Source organism: Zosterops lateralis, assembly GCF_965231275.1.
Source record: "Zosterops lateralis genome assembly, chromosome: 8".
In the NCBI taxonomy this organism is placed as follows: Eukaryota; Metazoa; Chordata; class Aves; order Passeriformes; family Zosteropidae; genus Zosterops; species Zosterops lateralis.
In genome coordinates this window covers 22,277,121-22,293,480 of record NC_139768.1, presented here as the reverse complement: position 1 = coordinate 22,293,480, position 16,360 = coordinate 22,277,121, and the positions used below count along the sequence as shown (strand labels likewise).

The 16,360-nt window shown below is 41.0% G+C and overlaps 1 protein-coding gene across 2 annotated transcripts in view; it reads left to right on the top strand.

Annotated features, from left to right (window-relative positions):
* Positions 1-6,799: 6,799 nt before the first annotated feature.
* Positions 6,800-16,360, top strand: part of RAB11FIP2 (RAB11 family interacting protein 2) — a 32,474-nt gene continuing 22,913 nt past the window's right edge. For both annotated transcript variants that reach the window (XR_014590602.1, XM_083865992.1), the window contains exon 1: positions 6,800-7,313. Coding sequence is in view for 1 of the 2 variants with exons in the window: in XM_083865992.1 (XP_083722118.1) it covers positions 6,961-7,313 (353 nt within the window). In the remaining variant the exon portion in view is untranslated. The remainder of the gene's footprint in view (positions 7,314-16,360) is intronic.

Genomic DNA, 16,360 nt, shown 5'->3' with positions numbered 1-16,360 from the left:
TTGCTAGGAGGAAAGATGGTATACAAATCTGAATTATTCACCAGCTCAACAAGAAAAAAAAAATCTGCCAAAATACCAAGTATTGTTCTGGGCTTTGTATGAGCACTGCAATGTGGCCTGTGAAGAGTTAGAAAATCCATGTTCTGCTGTACCTTGGACTGTTAGGTGTAAGTGTAACTAACACACCTTCCTTCCTTCCTTCCTTCCTTCCTTCCTTCCTTCCTGCCTTCCTGCCTTCCTGCCTTCCTGCCTTCCTTCCTTCTCTTCCTTCTCTTCCTTCCTTCCTTCTCTTCCTTCTCTTCCATCCATCCATCCATCCATCCATCCATCCATCCATCCATCCATCCATCCATCCATCCATCCATCCATCCATCTTTTATGTTAAGTTACTTAACTGGTTAGTTGGTTGGTTGGCTGGTCGGTTGGTTGGCTGGTTGGCTGGTTGGCTGGTTGGTTGGTTGGGGTGTGGGTGTTTTTGTATCATCAGGGAAGAAGAATTCTCCTGTTATGAATATTCAGGAAGTGTTGAGAGCTGTGGTTAAATGCAGATTAATCATGTCTGCCTCAGTGCTGCAGGTGAATTCCATTAGACCCTTCAACAACAGAAGAGACATAGGATAGTCCTCTGGTAGAACAAAATCCCTGGGAAGAGATTTTAGGGGCAGCTAAGCCTGGGAAAACGCCTTGGGAATGAGCAGGAAGTTTAAGTGTGTTGTTTTAGCTAAGGCCATACTTCAATGAGGACCCATTTACTCACTCATTTAAAGGGGTACACCATTTTTCAAGGTGGGTACGTGTTTTACCCACTTGATGTGACTGCTTACTTGGTGCACAGACAAGTGGTGTAAATATAACAATTTAATGTTTGTGCAAATAATTCCATTTAGTCTGTCCTCATATGGGAACCTAATGATGTTGAATGTGTGGGTCCTGTAAAGCCTTTTGAATTCCTAGAGAGGGAAGACAATTAGAGAAGTTCAGAAGTTATCTCACAAAGAACTCTTTTTAGAACATAATTTTCTGGTATTTGCCAAGATTCTCCTTAAGGGAGTTGATAACTTTGGAAAATTTGTAAGGTAATGGTCTCTAAGATCCTTGGAGACCCATAAAGAATAAATGACCTAGAAAATAAATGCAGGAGTTATTTAAACACAGGAAAAATACCTCTGAAGAAGCCTCATACTCAAACAATGATAAAATTCTTTCTTTTTTTTCTTCTCCTGGTTCATTAAAAAAACAGAAAGGTCATAATTTTGAAGTTGTTTTTTTCTACAGTTAATGTTTCTTAGGTTCTGTCAAGCTCAAAAAAAAATATTATTCTCTGCAAAGATGACAAAATTATCCTTGATTCTCCCTATATTACTTATTTCCATTTCCAATGCATAAAAGTTCTTTAAGATGTTCAATCATTGGACATGTACTGAAAACAAAAAAATGTTTATAAGTCTAAAAATAGATGTCATATAGCCAATTTCCATTTCTAATTTAACTCTTCAATTTGAGCCTCAGTTTGTGTTTCTGTGATTTTTGAAAAGGTACTTCTCCAATTTGGAGGTTTCCACGAAGTTTCAGGTGAGCCAAGGGCAAATCTGAATTTAGCCCTTAGAGGTTAGTTTTAGAAGAGTTTTGTGCCACTGGTGCTGTCCCCTGTGCAAGTATTGTGGATGACAGTGTGAATTCTACCAGGTGTGGGGCAGGGTGCACCCCATGGCTGTGTCAGGTTGGAAGTGCTGGAGGAGTTTGCATGAGGGGGAGGCTTTGACAGAAGAGCACAATGGTTTGTGCAGAAGCTGCTGAGAATGAGGTGTTTTCATGTTTTTAAAAGGCTGAACTGAAATCTAACCCAGACAGCTGACTAACATCTTGAGACACAAGCAGTTTGGGTCAAATCTGGGTGACTGGCAAGTTTAATTATAGTATTTGATGACTGTTTTACAGCATTTAAGCCTCTTTGAACTTTGCAATGGATGAGAGTGTTGAAAGGCTGTGAAACATGTTCAGCTAAAAATGAACAAAAAAGATGATGCTTCCAACACTCTTAGTGGTACCTGGCATTTATTTGAAGTCTGCTATTGCACACAGGACTTCCACAACCCTGACTCCAGGTTTCCGGTTGAAAGTGCTGGATTTCTGTCAGAACAATGGACAATTCTATGGCATTTGCCTGAATTCAAGCCCCCACTCCCCTTTTCAGAGACACTTTTCCTTTGCTGTTTCTTGTATGATCCCGTCCCTTGCAAGAAAGACAGGTGAAGAGTGAGGCAGGGCAGACACAAACTGCATCCCAAGCAGACAACCCCACAGCAGGCTAGAGAGAACAGCACAGAAGAAACCACAATGGCAGCATCTGAGAGCTCAGGGCCACTGAGGTGTCTGTAGGGCTTTCAAAACCTACCAGAGAAAATTCAGCCCTAGTGTTGAGGCCAAAGGTCTCTGGGCAGATGTTCCACAAGAGTGAAAGTGAAAGGTAAAAGAAAGCACATAGAGAAGGACAGTGGCCTGACTGACCCAGCCTCAGCAAACCTTGAACATTCTGGGTTGCAAAATTTGGGGTCAGAACAGAAATTTCATTAATATTCTTCTAGCTTTTAATAACTACATCAAAATACTTCCAGCATGATGAATTCTTCTCAAACCAAGAGAGTAGACAAAACCAGTAGCTTGAGAAAAACCTTCCAATTCACAGTAGTTTGAGCCCAGCTATTTGATTTCTGCAGTCAATTAATTCTAGTGAATTCATCAAGAAGTCACTAATTGAAAAAATAACAACAGCTAAGATAAAGCTAAAAGGCAACAATGTTCAGTTTCAAAAATTGCACAGCCTTTCCAGAAAACAGTCTGGACAGTTGCAACAGCTACTGAAAGATATTCAGCAAGGCAGAAAGCAGAAGCTTGTCACATGTCGAGACAAAACCAGCCTGTTCCTCACAGCAATGTAACGTTCAAAGCAAACACACCGCCCGCAATCTGCCAACTCAGAATTATTCAGCAAATAATTTCAAAGAGGAGATAACATTTTCATTAAAAAATAACAAAATGTTTCCTACTTCATAAACAGGAATCAGGGAGAAATTAAATCACCAAATTACCTGCTACAGTTTACCAGTGTAAGCACAACTGTTCTGATCCTCTTTAGCAAGTACACAACTGGAAATGAGAGGCAGAACACGAAACTGTCTCAATGGCTCAGGCAAAAAGATTTTCATGCATTTTCTTTTGAAAGGGCAGCCAGAATATCAAGGCTTATGTTTAATCAGATGTACTGTAGGCTCAGGAGGGAGAAATGAGAGAGAATTACAAACTACTGAAATTGAAAAAAATCCACCATAGTTCTTGGAATTCCCTCTTTAAAAAAGAAAACAGTGTTGAGCTCCTGGGTCAGAAATGACTGGAAGAATGTGTAATAGAGATAGATAGCACACATGAGCCTTAGGGTTCTGTATTAAATATACCATAGATATCCTCTGTTGTTCTGTGATTAACAATTGTTTTTTAAACTCTCTCTCATCACTATCTACAAGGAGATGGGGTGTTGGAGGAGCCACCAGGAATACAGGACAGCTATTGCAAATTAGAAATGCAGAAAAAAATTCCTGAGGCCACATATTCCAGCTTTGATGGCTTTTTCTTCATCACCAAGAATTCTGGGCTTGCTTTTCTCAGCTTTCTCCAATGCTACACAGAGAGTGGCAGAAGAGGGAAAAGGGGCACAGCACAGAATACTACAGGAGCCACCTACCACCCACAGGGAGAAATCCTTTTTACCACAGTGTAGCATACAAAGGTGCTACATCTGAATGCAAGCTCCAAATAAAATGCTCTGAGCTCAAAATCCTCTAAAAGAAACTAAGGACTAGAAAATTTGTGATGAGACATCCTCAGAGTGAGTGGATTTGGAGAGAAAACATAATACAGCAGTGAGTTTAAAAGATTATTATTACAGAAGAACAGTGGCTATCTATGGTGCACTGAAGGAATGGTACAGTCCTGTAACCAAAATGCTGTATAAGAAATAAAATAGATTTTCTAATGTAACATTCACTAAATCATGGACAGTGATGAGCAAAATCTACAGTGCATACAGGCACTGAGCAGTTGTGGTGGCTTAGTGAATGAAAATCTGAGTCATTTCTGGATTAATGCTCTAACACAGTGCCAGGGGACACTGTGTTGCTGGAGATATCATTATTTCTCTGAGATATTTTGTCATTTATATCCCACATTGCATTCCAAAAGATGACAATTACTCTATTCCAATGAGGACAAAATCAAAAGGCCAGGTTTCAGCTTGACCCTTGAGGGGTGTAAGAGGGAATAAAATATATCTGGTGCACTCTTGAGCAGAATTCTCTTCAAGCACAGGGGTGGAGGAGTTGAGGAGGCATCTCCCCAGTGCCTTCTCCACCAGCTGAGCAGAGAGGAGAAACATGAGAAAGGGGAAAGGTTCCACACTCCTCTTTTCACATGCCAGATTGCACATAAGGAATAGAGGACTAATAATCTGTTTATTTTTGAAAGCAGGAAAGGCAGATTGGGTATTGCATTGATATATAGTCTGCAACAGTACAAAAGTTCTTCCACCTTCCCCTCTTCAGCTGTGTGCACATGTATTCCAGTCAGCTCCTGTTTAGAAAGAGACAATAATAAGAAATTAGAGAATACCAATAAAAGGCAAGAAAAAAGCACAAAATCTGACTGTTGTAAAAACTCGTAAAAGTTTTCCTAGGATGCATCATGCAAGACATGATGTTTGACTTAAATTTCTATTAAATAAATACATTCTGCCTACCTAAAATTAATTTCTTGTTTTGATGAGTTCATCATGCTTGGTTTCTATTTAGTGCAATGAAGATTATTTTACTAAAACAGATTTTGTATGTGGTAAAATTAATTTTAGAAATATTCTGATAAGTGTCTCTGGTTTCCAAGAAGAACCCTGTGGCTTTCTTCCATGGCCTAAGTCTCCTGCAGAACACTGGCACCATAATCCCTTCTGGCTCTTCCAGCCCGAAATACTGCGACTCTTTCCCCAGCACAGCAGCTCCTCCTGGGAGCTTCATTGTAAAACATTTGGGAAAGATACCTGAGGATGTGGAAGGATGACAGCTGCAGAGTAGGGGAAGGGGTTTTCAAGCAAGGGGGATGGTGATCTAACCCAAAGAGTTGACCTGCAGCCTTAATTGACCATTGGTATCTCAGCATCACAAACCAAGGCAGACAATCCTAGCATTTATAATGCTTTCAGACACTACTATCCTAGATAATCCGTTAACAAATATTGGCCTAAATATTATCCCAGGACATGCATTGAAGTTGCCATTTCCAACTGGACCATCTATTCTCCTATCAAGAAAAATCAGATCCAATGTGGAAGAGGAGAAAAGTTAACTATCACAGCATGCAGACAGCTATCATTGCCAGCCAAAAATTGAGCATCAATGAAGTATTTATGAAAATTGTGTACAGAACTGACATGAGCTGGGACTCAGGCTAGTAATGACTGTGTGTAGACTGGTGATCCCAGCTTTTCAGACCCTGGATGACAACTTGCTTGGCATTAGGTATTGTGGGAAGCATCATACTTTACTGTCCCGAATGGCCTTCAGCTTTAAGTTTTTAATTTCCTGCAGGTCTCAGCTGTATGAGAAGGTCTCCCAAGGTTTCTTTGCTCACTGACTTGTGAGCCATGGATGAACTGGGCATTCACGAGTGAGAGGTGGTGGGTGAAGTATTATCTGACCTGGCTGCTGGTTTCCCTGCTTTTTATGGTTTGCAGGGATGGGATACACAGCCTTGCAACCCTAATTTTTTTTATTTTTTTTTTTTAGAAACAACATTCATACCTGTGATTCCACTTACAGGTGTGCACGTAAATACGTGCAGTCTCCAGGTGTACGCACCAGCAAAATTGCATGTCCTCAAAACATCTTATATAATATTGCTTTTATTAATATTCTTACATTTTGTAATTTTCACTCTCTCATTTAAATCCAACGGATTTTCCAGGGCGGATGGATGGGGCTGAAAAACAAAGAAGTTCCCGAAGCGGTGGGCAGGCAGCAGGATGGGCTCCAGAGCAGCACCACTCCCGGTGCCTCCATGGCCGCCCCCGAGCCCCGAATATTGAATAATAATAACAACAACTGACGCTTTTAGCCCAGCTCCCTCCTCTCCACAGCTCCTGCAGAGCTCTCTGCCCGCTCTAGAAACAAAAATAGCGATGAATTAATTAACGGGACGGGGATCTCAGCCGGGAGGGGGCCCCGGGAGGCAGCGCTCCGTCACGCCCGGGGAGCCGCGGCCTCTCCGGCCCTGCCCGCGGGCAGCGGCGGCGCTCGGTGCGCTGGGCAGCGGCGGCCGGGGAACGGCGGGAAGGGAAGAGAGGGAGGCGGCGAACCCTGCCCTCTGCCCTCTGCCCGCCGCCGCCGCCCGCAGCATGGGGAAGGCGGAAGCGGCGGAGCCGGCCCGTCAGGCCGGGCGGCGGCGGGGGGGCAGCGCGCCGAGAGGCTGAGGCGGCCGCGGTGGGGCCGGGCGGACTGACGGAGGCGGGGAGGGCCCGGCACCGAGCCCCCGCCGGCACCGAACCGCCGCCGGCACCGGGCCGGCACCAGCAGGGAGAGGCCCCCCCTTGGCGGAGCGGCCCTGCCCGGGGGATGCCCTGGGGGCGGCGCGGGGCCGGGCCGGCGGCAGCGGCAGCGGCGGGCAGGGCCAGGCCGGGCGCGGGGGAGCGGCGGGGCCGGGGCTGCGGCGGGACCTGCGGCCCCCGGCCATGGAGCCGCAGGTGGGGCTGCCGGGGAAGGGGGGGACCCGCGGGCCGCTGAGGGCCACCCGCGGCCGGGAGCGCTAGAGGAAGGACCAGCCGAGCCCCTGACAGGTGTCTCCGCCGTAAGTGCCCTTACGCAGTCACTCGAGGACTGACAGACTTTGCGTTTGTTATTGCTGCTGCTGCGATCCTCAAAGATGATGTTGGCAGAGCAAGCCCAGAAGTGGTTCCCAACTCACGTGCAAGTTACGGTCCTTCAAGCCAAAGGTCTGAAGCCAAAAGGTAAAAATGGCAGCAATGATGCCTACACCATCATACAGCTGGGCAAGGAGAAGTACTCCACCTCGGTGGCCGAGAAGACGCTGGATCCCATCTGGAAAGAAGAGGCCTCCTTCGAGCTCCCTGGACTACTCATGCAGGAGAATCCAGAAAAATACATCCTGTACCTGATTGTCATGCACAGGTCGCTGGTGGGGCTGGACAGGTTTTTGGGACAGGTGGCCATAAGTCTGAACGATATATTTGAAGACAAGCAAAGGCGGAAAACAGAGTAAGTGATGGTTGGTTTTTTTCATTATGAGTTGTATTCCTTGGACAGTTGCACTTGAGGAGGGTGGGAAATAGTAGCCTTACTATGAATGTACGTACATTGAAATGAAATTAGTACGCTTCTGTCATTGATTCTGTGCTCAAATCTCTTAATCTATACAGTTATGTCATTGTGGACTGACCTCTTCCAGAGAAGTTTACTGTAATCAAAGTGCTTACTGTGAACAGGGACTGCCAATAACATTAACTTTTCTGACAAACTCTTGTGTATAACATGAATTCATTACAGTCTGTTTTTCCAAGCATTTTTTTTTTTTTTGTTCTGCACAGGGCCATAACCCCATTCATGTCCTACCTCAGTCTGAACCCTGTGAGAGACTCAGATGCCCTGAAACCTGGTGTGGTTCTCTTGAAAATTGTTTTCCTTCACTTGCTTCAACCATGTGTCTTTAAATATTTTATATTTATGTTTTAGTGGTCAATGAACTGTGATTTAATGAAGGCTTACCACAAAAGCAGAGTGCTTTGCTGGTCCTGATTAATCTTAGGCCATGATCCCGCAGGCCACGCTGTACAGCAGGCCTCAGTTGAAAAGACTGAAGAGAAATTGCAGCTCTTGTGGTAGCTTCCATCACTACCTACATAAGCCTTTGTCAAATAAAATTGTGTTTGCCAGGAAGTTCAGGCACTGGAATGCAAAAAAAAAAAAAAGGAATAAAAAAAAAGGCATTATAACATTTTATTAAGTTGAACTGTACTTATCTAATTCTCGGAGTTTTTCAACTAAATGAGTAAAGTTGTTATAATTCCTAGAGAGGACATGGTTGCACAAACGTGTTTGGTGCCAGCGTAATTTATCCTCCATGTGTACATGTAACTCAGACAGTAGGTATGAGAGTCCTGCAGGCATGCCTATGACTCCATGCTTTGGCTTTGGTTTAGATACGTTTGTCCCACAGAAGTTGAATCATGAGCAGCATGGAGACCTCCAAGTGAGCTCTGTGTTGGCAGTGACATATGAACGCTGACAGATCTTTCTGCAGCGGTTAAGAAGTTCCTGCTCCAGGTGCCTTTCCACCTCTAGAGTCTCTTCAGTAGAGTACAAAGGCTGCTGTGCCCAAATCTCAGCTGTTAAAACTGAAGTCTGGTATCCATAGTGATGGTGGGTCTGTGGTGAGGTGCTGGACTTTGCATCCAAGCCACTGAAAGACTGGCGTTGCTTGTCTGTTTCTGTGCTGGGGTTTAACCTCAGGCAGCGTTGGCAGTTGGAGGTGGAAATCCACATGGTTAACACCAGGCAGGGCTCCTTGGTCAGACAACTGTTCCTGCTGAAACCACCTCAAAACCTACTTGAGGTTGAAGAGCACCAAAGACAAGTCAAAGCTCTCTTTGCCCTGGTGTTTGTTTTTGTAAATGGAACTTTTTGCAGAGCAGTATGTTCACAAGCCATATGATAGCAAAGAAGTCTGTGCAGTATCTCTTGTGGGTTCACTGTCTGGAGTACTACACTTTTTAATTGCTTACTTTTTTAGGGACAAACCAGTTATCTTCATGCCATGCATGGTAATGCCTGTAGCCTTAGGGTTTCAATTTCTGTTAACACTTGATTCAAGAAGTTTCACTGCTCTTGAGACACTTATCTTAAAAAATCTTGAATCATTAGTTGTAATTATCTTGCAAGTCAGTAGTCAATTGCCTTAGTTGCAACACCTAGCAACAAGGTGAAAAACAAGGTGAATGAATGAGGGAGGAATGCTACTAAAAGTAGACCGCAAATCTACATAGAAATATGTGTTCAGAAACTGGAGTAAAATATGTACATTATTCCATTATTACTGTGAAGAACAAAACTTCTTTTCCCTAGAAGAAGAAACATAGGCTCCTGTACCAGTTTTAGCAAAGTAGCACTGGAGTCTTGCAAAATTATTCCAGAAATTTTTAAGTGGGGTAAGTAACACAGTCCTCATGATAGTTAAACAAACATTCAGATCTGCAGTGTTTTCATAGGAAGTTATGCTTAGCAGGGCTCCATAGGTGTTCTTTATTTTCTCATTTCTGTCTGAAGTGTGAGAGAGGAACTCCTGTTATGTAGCTATGAAGCAGTTCCCCCCAGAGCTGAAGTCACCATGGCTCCCCGGGAACGCCGCGCGCTGCCTGCGAGCTCTGCCGCGTGAGATGGGGGCCTGTGGGGAAAGTTTTACAAACAGCCTAAGTCCTTTCTTCAGAAGTTACTTGAGCATTTAAGATTGCAAATCTTATTAAAAGTTGATGGGTGTTAGGCTTCTAGGGCCGAACAGCCGTACTTGTAAAAGTCTTATGTAAGTGTAAAAGTGCAGCTGAGCAGCAAGTGGGATTTTTGGCAGCGCGTTCTCGCTTAATGCCGGTTTAAATTCTTACAAGGAAGGAGCCACTGAAAGTCCAGTTTTCCCCTTGGCATCTTTAGGTGCTTAGAAACATCAGAAATGTTCTTTCAAAAACTCACTTTTGGAAAAAAGTAACGCTGAATCCCTAAGTTGAGATGTTTTTGGGTTTGGTGGTTGTGTGCCCCCGTGCCATGCGGGTGTGTCGTGGCCGTCTCCTTCAAGAGTTCCTTGGAGATGTGGATGCAAGATTCGTACGTGTGTGTGGGACAAGGGCAAACTTTCAAGAATAGATTTACGAATGCAATCTGAAACAAAATGCTATTTTTTCCCCTCCTCTTTATTAAATCCTTTTTAATAGAAAATATTCCCAGTCCTGTGTTGGCAGTAAACTAAGGGTAATATATTTGGACCTAAAGACCTCCTAACTGTGACTATGGTGTGGGAACTGAGACACCCAGCACCTTTCAAAACCAATCCAATGTCTTTGTTACCAAACCATTCTGATGGTTGAAAGCTATATTCATTGTTTCAGAAACACTAATCTGTTTTATTAAGCAATGTTTCTACTTTCAAATATGTTCAACAGGCTTGTGCTCTTATTAAATCCAGAGTTATTTTCTTATGTTGATGTAACCTTAACATTTCTTGCTTTGTTTGGGGATGAATGAGATCCAGTTATTTGATGAAGTGTCTATTGGTAATATTTCTACTTTTTAATATATTTAATAGCTTCCTCTTTCCAACACAGCTCTACATATGGTGCTGTAAGAGACAGACTCAAGAGTCACCAGGGTATTGCAAAAAAGATATTTAATATTCTGCACAATGCTGAACCCTGTCAGCAATTCCCTAGTGCTTTTTTAGTAAGGAGGTATGAGAAGTGAAGGCTACCAGCTGATTCTCAATTCCTAGGAAGGCCGTGGGGTGTGTGACATTTGACTTTTTACATATTTTTCTAATTTAATATTTTATAATTTGGAAGAAATAAATTTCAAAAATCATTGCAGACTCAGGAGCATTATGTTAGGGAAAAAATAATCTTTTTTTTTTTTTTTTTTTTTTTCTGTGGAGCTTTTTTTTTGTTACTTGTCACATCTTAAGACAAATACTCCCTGCAGTAAAGTTTTCAGGCAGAGGCCTCATGATAGGATTTGTCTTGTGTTCTAAGAAACTTGCTCTGGCTCAAGACTTAATGAAACAGTGTAGTCTATTTACTATAGCTTGATAGGGAAAATTTTGTACACGGCATCATGGAATGTCCTTTTCCTTTCTGAAACTGATGATTTTTCAAATTCTTAAAAGTAAAAATTCTTGGAACAGTTAGATCCAGCTGTGGCTCAGATGGTCCCTCACTAGATCTCTTCCAGAGACTTCATCCAAAGCATCTGCAGGATCCCAGTTCATTTTCTTTCTGTCTTAGTGCAGAAGTGCCCATTGTACTGTGAAAGTTCATAAATTTGTGTCTCTGACATCCCTGAAATGGACAGGGACTTTTTACTTCTGCTCTTTTTTCTAGAGCTGAAAACTAGGCTCCAGATGCTGAAAGATTTTACTGAGTTTTTTTAACAGTTCAAAAAGCTTTGGAAAAACTGCTTTAATAGAAATGTATTTAGCATAAGTTTTCAAATGTTACATTTCTGACATGGCTTTTATTTTTTGCAATAACATCGCGTGGGTTTTTTTAATTCATCCTAAGAAGTACATGACAATTTTTTCCGTCTGCTCTTGCAAAATAAATATACCTCTTCTACTCTTCCATTTGAAATATAAGTTATGATCAATGAATGTATTGTTTTAAAGCATATATGCTTTTTTGTAGTAATTTCAATTCAGTTATAACTTAGAGTTGCCTTAATGCTGCTAATAATCTGATTGCATAGCATCAAAACAAATTTTACTGTGGAGTAAAAAATACTCATTTGCTGGCATAGCTTAATTTACTGAAGCATTTTTCAGTTGGTTTTTACAATGACTGAGCTTAGATTTTTTTCCTCCTGTGGGCTAAATGAACACAGCATTAGAAGAACAAATTGCTGTTAACTTTCCCAATGTTACTTATGTCCTCAGCTTTTGCTTCATCCTTGTTACTCTCTAATTCCACTCTGTTTATTGTCCATTCCTTTATGAGCTTTCCTGGATGGCTCATTTTATTGTATGTTCAGCTGATTTAAGATGTAACACTTGTTTGGAATGCTATAAATTTGTAGAGGCAGGTGATGTAGAGTTATTATTTCTTATGGAAATGTTGGAGGAGACATCTTTTATTTGTGATTTAGTTCCTCTTCTCCCTGGAGTCTGTAATACCTCCACAACACTCCCCTCCACACATAAACACAAATTGCAGCACTTGTTAAAAAAATGCTTGCTTGAGCATAATATAGTGAAGGAATCTTGGCCTTTTCTAAGGATACTTCTTGATATATCTTATACTGATCATAAAAAAAGAGTCAAAACCAGCTTCTCAGCAACCAAACAAAAAAAACCTCATGGCTGACCACGATCAGTACCCCTGTGTTGTAGGCATTGACTTTAGTGCTGCTGAGCTTCCTGGAAGATATGCAAATGGTGTGACTTTTTCCAAATTAATGTGAATTCTTTCTTGGCAGCCTCTGTCTTGGATATAAACTCACTCTTCAACTGCCTCTGCTCTGTCCTCTCATCTGTAGCAGCATAAGCAAGAGGGAGGCTTCAAATACATCTGGAATTTTGGACAAGTAACAACTAGTAAATAAATAATTTGTGGGGTCAGTGCTTGTTAATGAGTGGGAGCCATTTTAATAATATTTCTATAAAGTATAACACACTATTATTTACTCATTTTTAGTCTTATATTTAGTTTAAACAAAAAAAAAATGCATTTTAAGGGATGAACTTTAATAATAGTGGAAATGACAGGGTGTAATGGAAAATGTCTTTATTGTGGTTAAAGCAAGAGAAAAGCCTTGTTCCACTCAAGCCAAAAGTGGGAAGAGTAGTAACTGAGAAATTTGTTATGGCACAGAAATAAAGAGCAGGCTGGAGATTCCATACAGGTTGTCTTGTGGTACCACTCATTAAATGGAAAAAAAAAAAAAAAAAAAAAAAAGAGAGAATGTGAGTAGTGAAGAACAGAAGAGAAAAATGGTTATGGAAGAAAACAAAGTTTTGCCCAACTATAGCCTTATGGACTTATAGTGTTATTTTGAAATTATTTAGTAAGATTCCCAGCATTTGCATTTTGACAACAAATCCACGCACATCTTCTTAGCAAGTCATAACTCTGAGTCAAAGTGCCATCTGGATTGAAATGCTTCTCCATTTTCTGTGCACACATACACATGCTTGCACACACACTCAAATAACTGGCCTTAATTCTCATACCTTCAGTTAGTTTGTTTCTAATATAGAAGTATTCACACATAGTCTTTAGCCAAAATAATAAGTAAACTAAGACCACTTTAATGACTTTGATTCCAGTTGATGTTAGCAAACCCCATAGTGAGGGTGTTGTGATAGCTGTCAGTTCCCATATGTTTTGTGGTGTTACAATGTCACTCTGTAGTATTTATTTTAAACTGCTTTGAATTTCTCATTTCAGTTGGCTTCCAGTAAGTAAGAGTATTCGTCTTTGTGAGTGTCATCACTTATTTTAATGAATAATTTGTTTTCTTCTTAATTTCCCTTCATACATGATGTAGTCTGTGCTCAACCCCTTGCCTTAATTTTCTTACTTGCTGACTTTTGGGGCACCCTCTCAGTATGGTATCGGAATGATTTATCACAAAACATACTTCTGCATTTTTTAAAGTGCATACGCTGCTAAATGCAAATGTCAGACAGTTCTGGGCTTTGGATGTTGTTTTTTATCAATTAGCTGTGGACATTTGTGTTAGTGGGCTTTTGTGAAGCAAGTTTCTTCAGTTTATGTAGCTTGACAGTAGTCATCAACTTCGTTTTTGGGACAGCTGGTGGACATGTTCTATCATTGAGATTCTGATGGTCTTTTATTGGGGTGGGTTTAGAGTATCTGCCTGTATAGAAAATTCTCATTGATGTGTAGCAGACCATGATGCTGATTTTTGCCTGTAAAATCAAGGTCAGAAGCCTTGGTCAATGCTGTGATAATTATGTGGCTTTTTGCAAAATTTCTTCAGTAATTTGTGAATTGAAATAAAGATTTTGCAAAATTCTTTGGGTTTTTCAGCAAAGCAAAACTACATCAGCTCAACAGATAATTACTGGTAGAGTGAAGGCAGAGTGAGTGTCTTTGAGAAGCAGAAAGATGGGAAATTCCTTCAATACTTTCCATCTTTGGTACTGTCCAGAAGACAGAGTCGGAAGATCATCTGTCATCCACAGGATAAATGTGCTGGCTGGAACACTTAATTCCTGTTGAAATTGGTAGATAAGTTACCCAGTGGTTTTGGAGGCTGTCAAAGTATATAATTAAAATGTAATTGAAATTAGGTAGTGCTTTTTCTTACCCGTGCTGTCAGCCCATCCTGCTCACTGTTACATGGTGAGCAGAACAGGCTGAGTGATGCTTCCTCAAAGGGGAGAGGGGGATAAGACTTGGAAATGTCAGATTCTGTGGCAAATTTGGAGGACAAATAGAATCAGAAAAGAGGAAGAAAAAAACAGCTGAAAGTCTGTAGGTCAGTAGCTATTTAAATGAAATAGACAGGCCAGGGTTTTGTAACTTGCTCATTTATAGTAGCTTATTTCAGTTTTCTCCTTCACCCTTCCTGTCTGTCTTCCCTAAGGTGAGGGGTTCATTACTGGTAAGACTACACAAGTTACCAGAGTTTGCTTTTTCCACCCCTAATTGTAAGTATGGCCAAAGTCAACTAATTTTGTCATGGGTAGAATGTAACCATGCTGCTTCACATAGGGATTTAGCTTTTCTGGCTGCCTGGTCAGCAGGATTTTTCCTATTTAGCCTTGCACGTTGAGCTTCTCTTTGCACATTCAAGAAAATTGTCAACATGCAGAGCGGCAATTTATAGAAAACTTAAAAGTAAAAATTAACAGAAACCTGTGCAAGACAGGCAGAGCCCATTAGTATGCTGAAAAACAGATGAGGGAAAGAAGCAAGAGTTGTTCTGATGGAAGCCATAGGGAAAAAGTCAGAATTAGAGGGTGTATGGAGGACATTGCCCTACAGAACATTTGAAGGTGGGAGCAAGAAGAATGAATGTGATTCCAAAGCAATAGGGCTCCCTTTGAAGTTGGGAAAATTTGCCAGACTTTGTACAAGGTCTGTTTAAATAAAGACTGTCTGCAAGACTGGATGTAATATTTGGTTATTAAGTAAAAGGGCATCTGCTCTCATAACAGCCACCCTGTTTTGTTCATGTATGTTATTGGCTATTTTCCTACTTTGTACAGGCTTTCTATAGAATAAGCTCATGGCAGCCTGACAAATGGAGCATTTATTGTGGCTAAAAGTACTGTAAACAAAACCAAAATAGCAAGTTTTATTGGCTTTTATAATACATTTCAATTTTTAAAATTGGCAGTAGTATAGTGGAATTTAGTGTTTTAGGACCCAAATGTTGTTATCTGAAAACAGCGGACTTCATTTCCCGATTCTTTTTTCTCTCCTGTACAGAGCTGGTTTTTCTATTTGCTGCTCACGCCCATGTGTTGTCGAAACAGATTCTAATAAGAAACATTTACAGCCTTGGTTGCTCATTCACGTGCAGCTCCACATAAATGCATTTGCCTGCGTTTGTTCTCATCTGTTTAAAAAAGTAATTAGTTGCCTTTGAATTTTGAATAAAATCATGATTTGAGTCTGCTTCTCATATTGTCTTGTTATAAGCTGAGGCATATGGAACCTTCATTATGAGTAAAACAAGATAAACTCTCCAAGGTAACAAAGAAACCTCCTTGAAATGCCTATGAAAATTAAATATCTGTCTTTCATACAAAGATTTGATCCAGCAATCATTATTCAAGTAGAAATTCCACTGAAGAGCAGAGGAATTTTGCTGGAGTAAAAGAGTTTATGATTAAATTCTGTTGGAATCAGTAGCGGTGTTGAACCTGATTCCAGCAGGACCTTCTGTTGTCTTCTGAGGGAAAGGAGAGTTTCTTTATTTGCCCAGCTGAACTTATTTTTAGTGTCAAGTTCTTCAATATATACTTTGAAAAGAAATGTAGAAGCTATGAAGGCAAGGCATTAGTTGTGAGCTTCTCTTTCAGAAGAGGTAAATGTCAAAATAGTACATGGCGTTTACCCTTAGCAGGTGAGTGCTGGTAATGACCCGTTGTTGTTGGTTGGTGATAAGAATGAAAATAATTGAATTAAATGAATTTTTAGGATAAAAGATGTTCTTCCCCATAGCTAAAGCTTAAGAATTTATGTTTTCTTGTTCTAAAACAAGTTAAGTGTTGTGGATCAATTTAAGGTTTTGATCGTTTAGAAGCAGAAATATAGAAAAATTCACCAGTTTTATCAGAGAGAGAGTATTAATGTTTGAACCCTTTGAGTAGAGGGAAAAAGGGAATGTTTTGTTACAGGGTTGGCTGAGCCATTAAATTTGAATGTCAAAAAATGAAGTCCTTTCTGCCTTTAAGTATTCCTTAAAACACTCATGAGCCTTATTTGTGGTGGTGTGTGTGGCTGGGGAGCCAAAGGACTTTCTCAGGTCCTAGATGGTTTTGTTCAGGGTTTTTTACCTGCGCAGGAGCTATCTGAGCA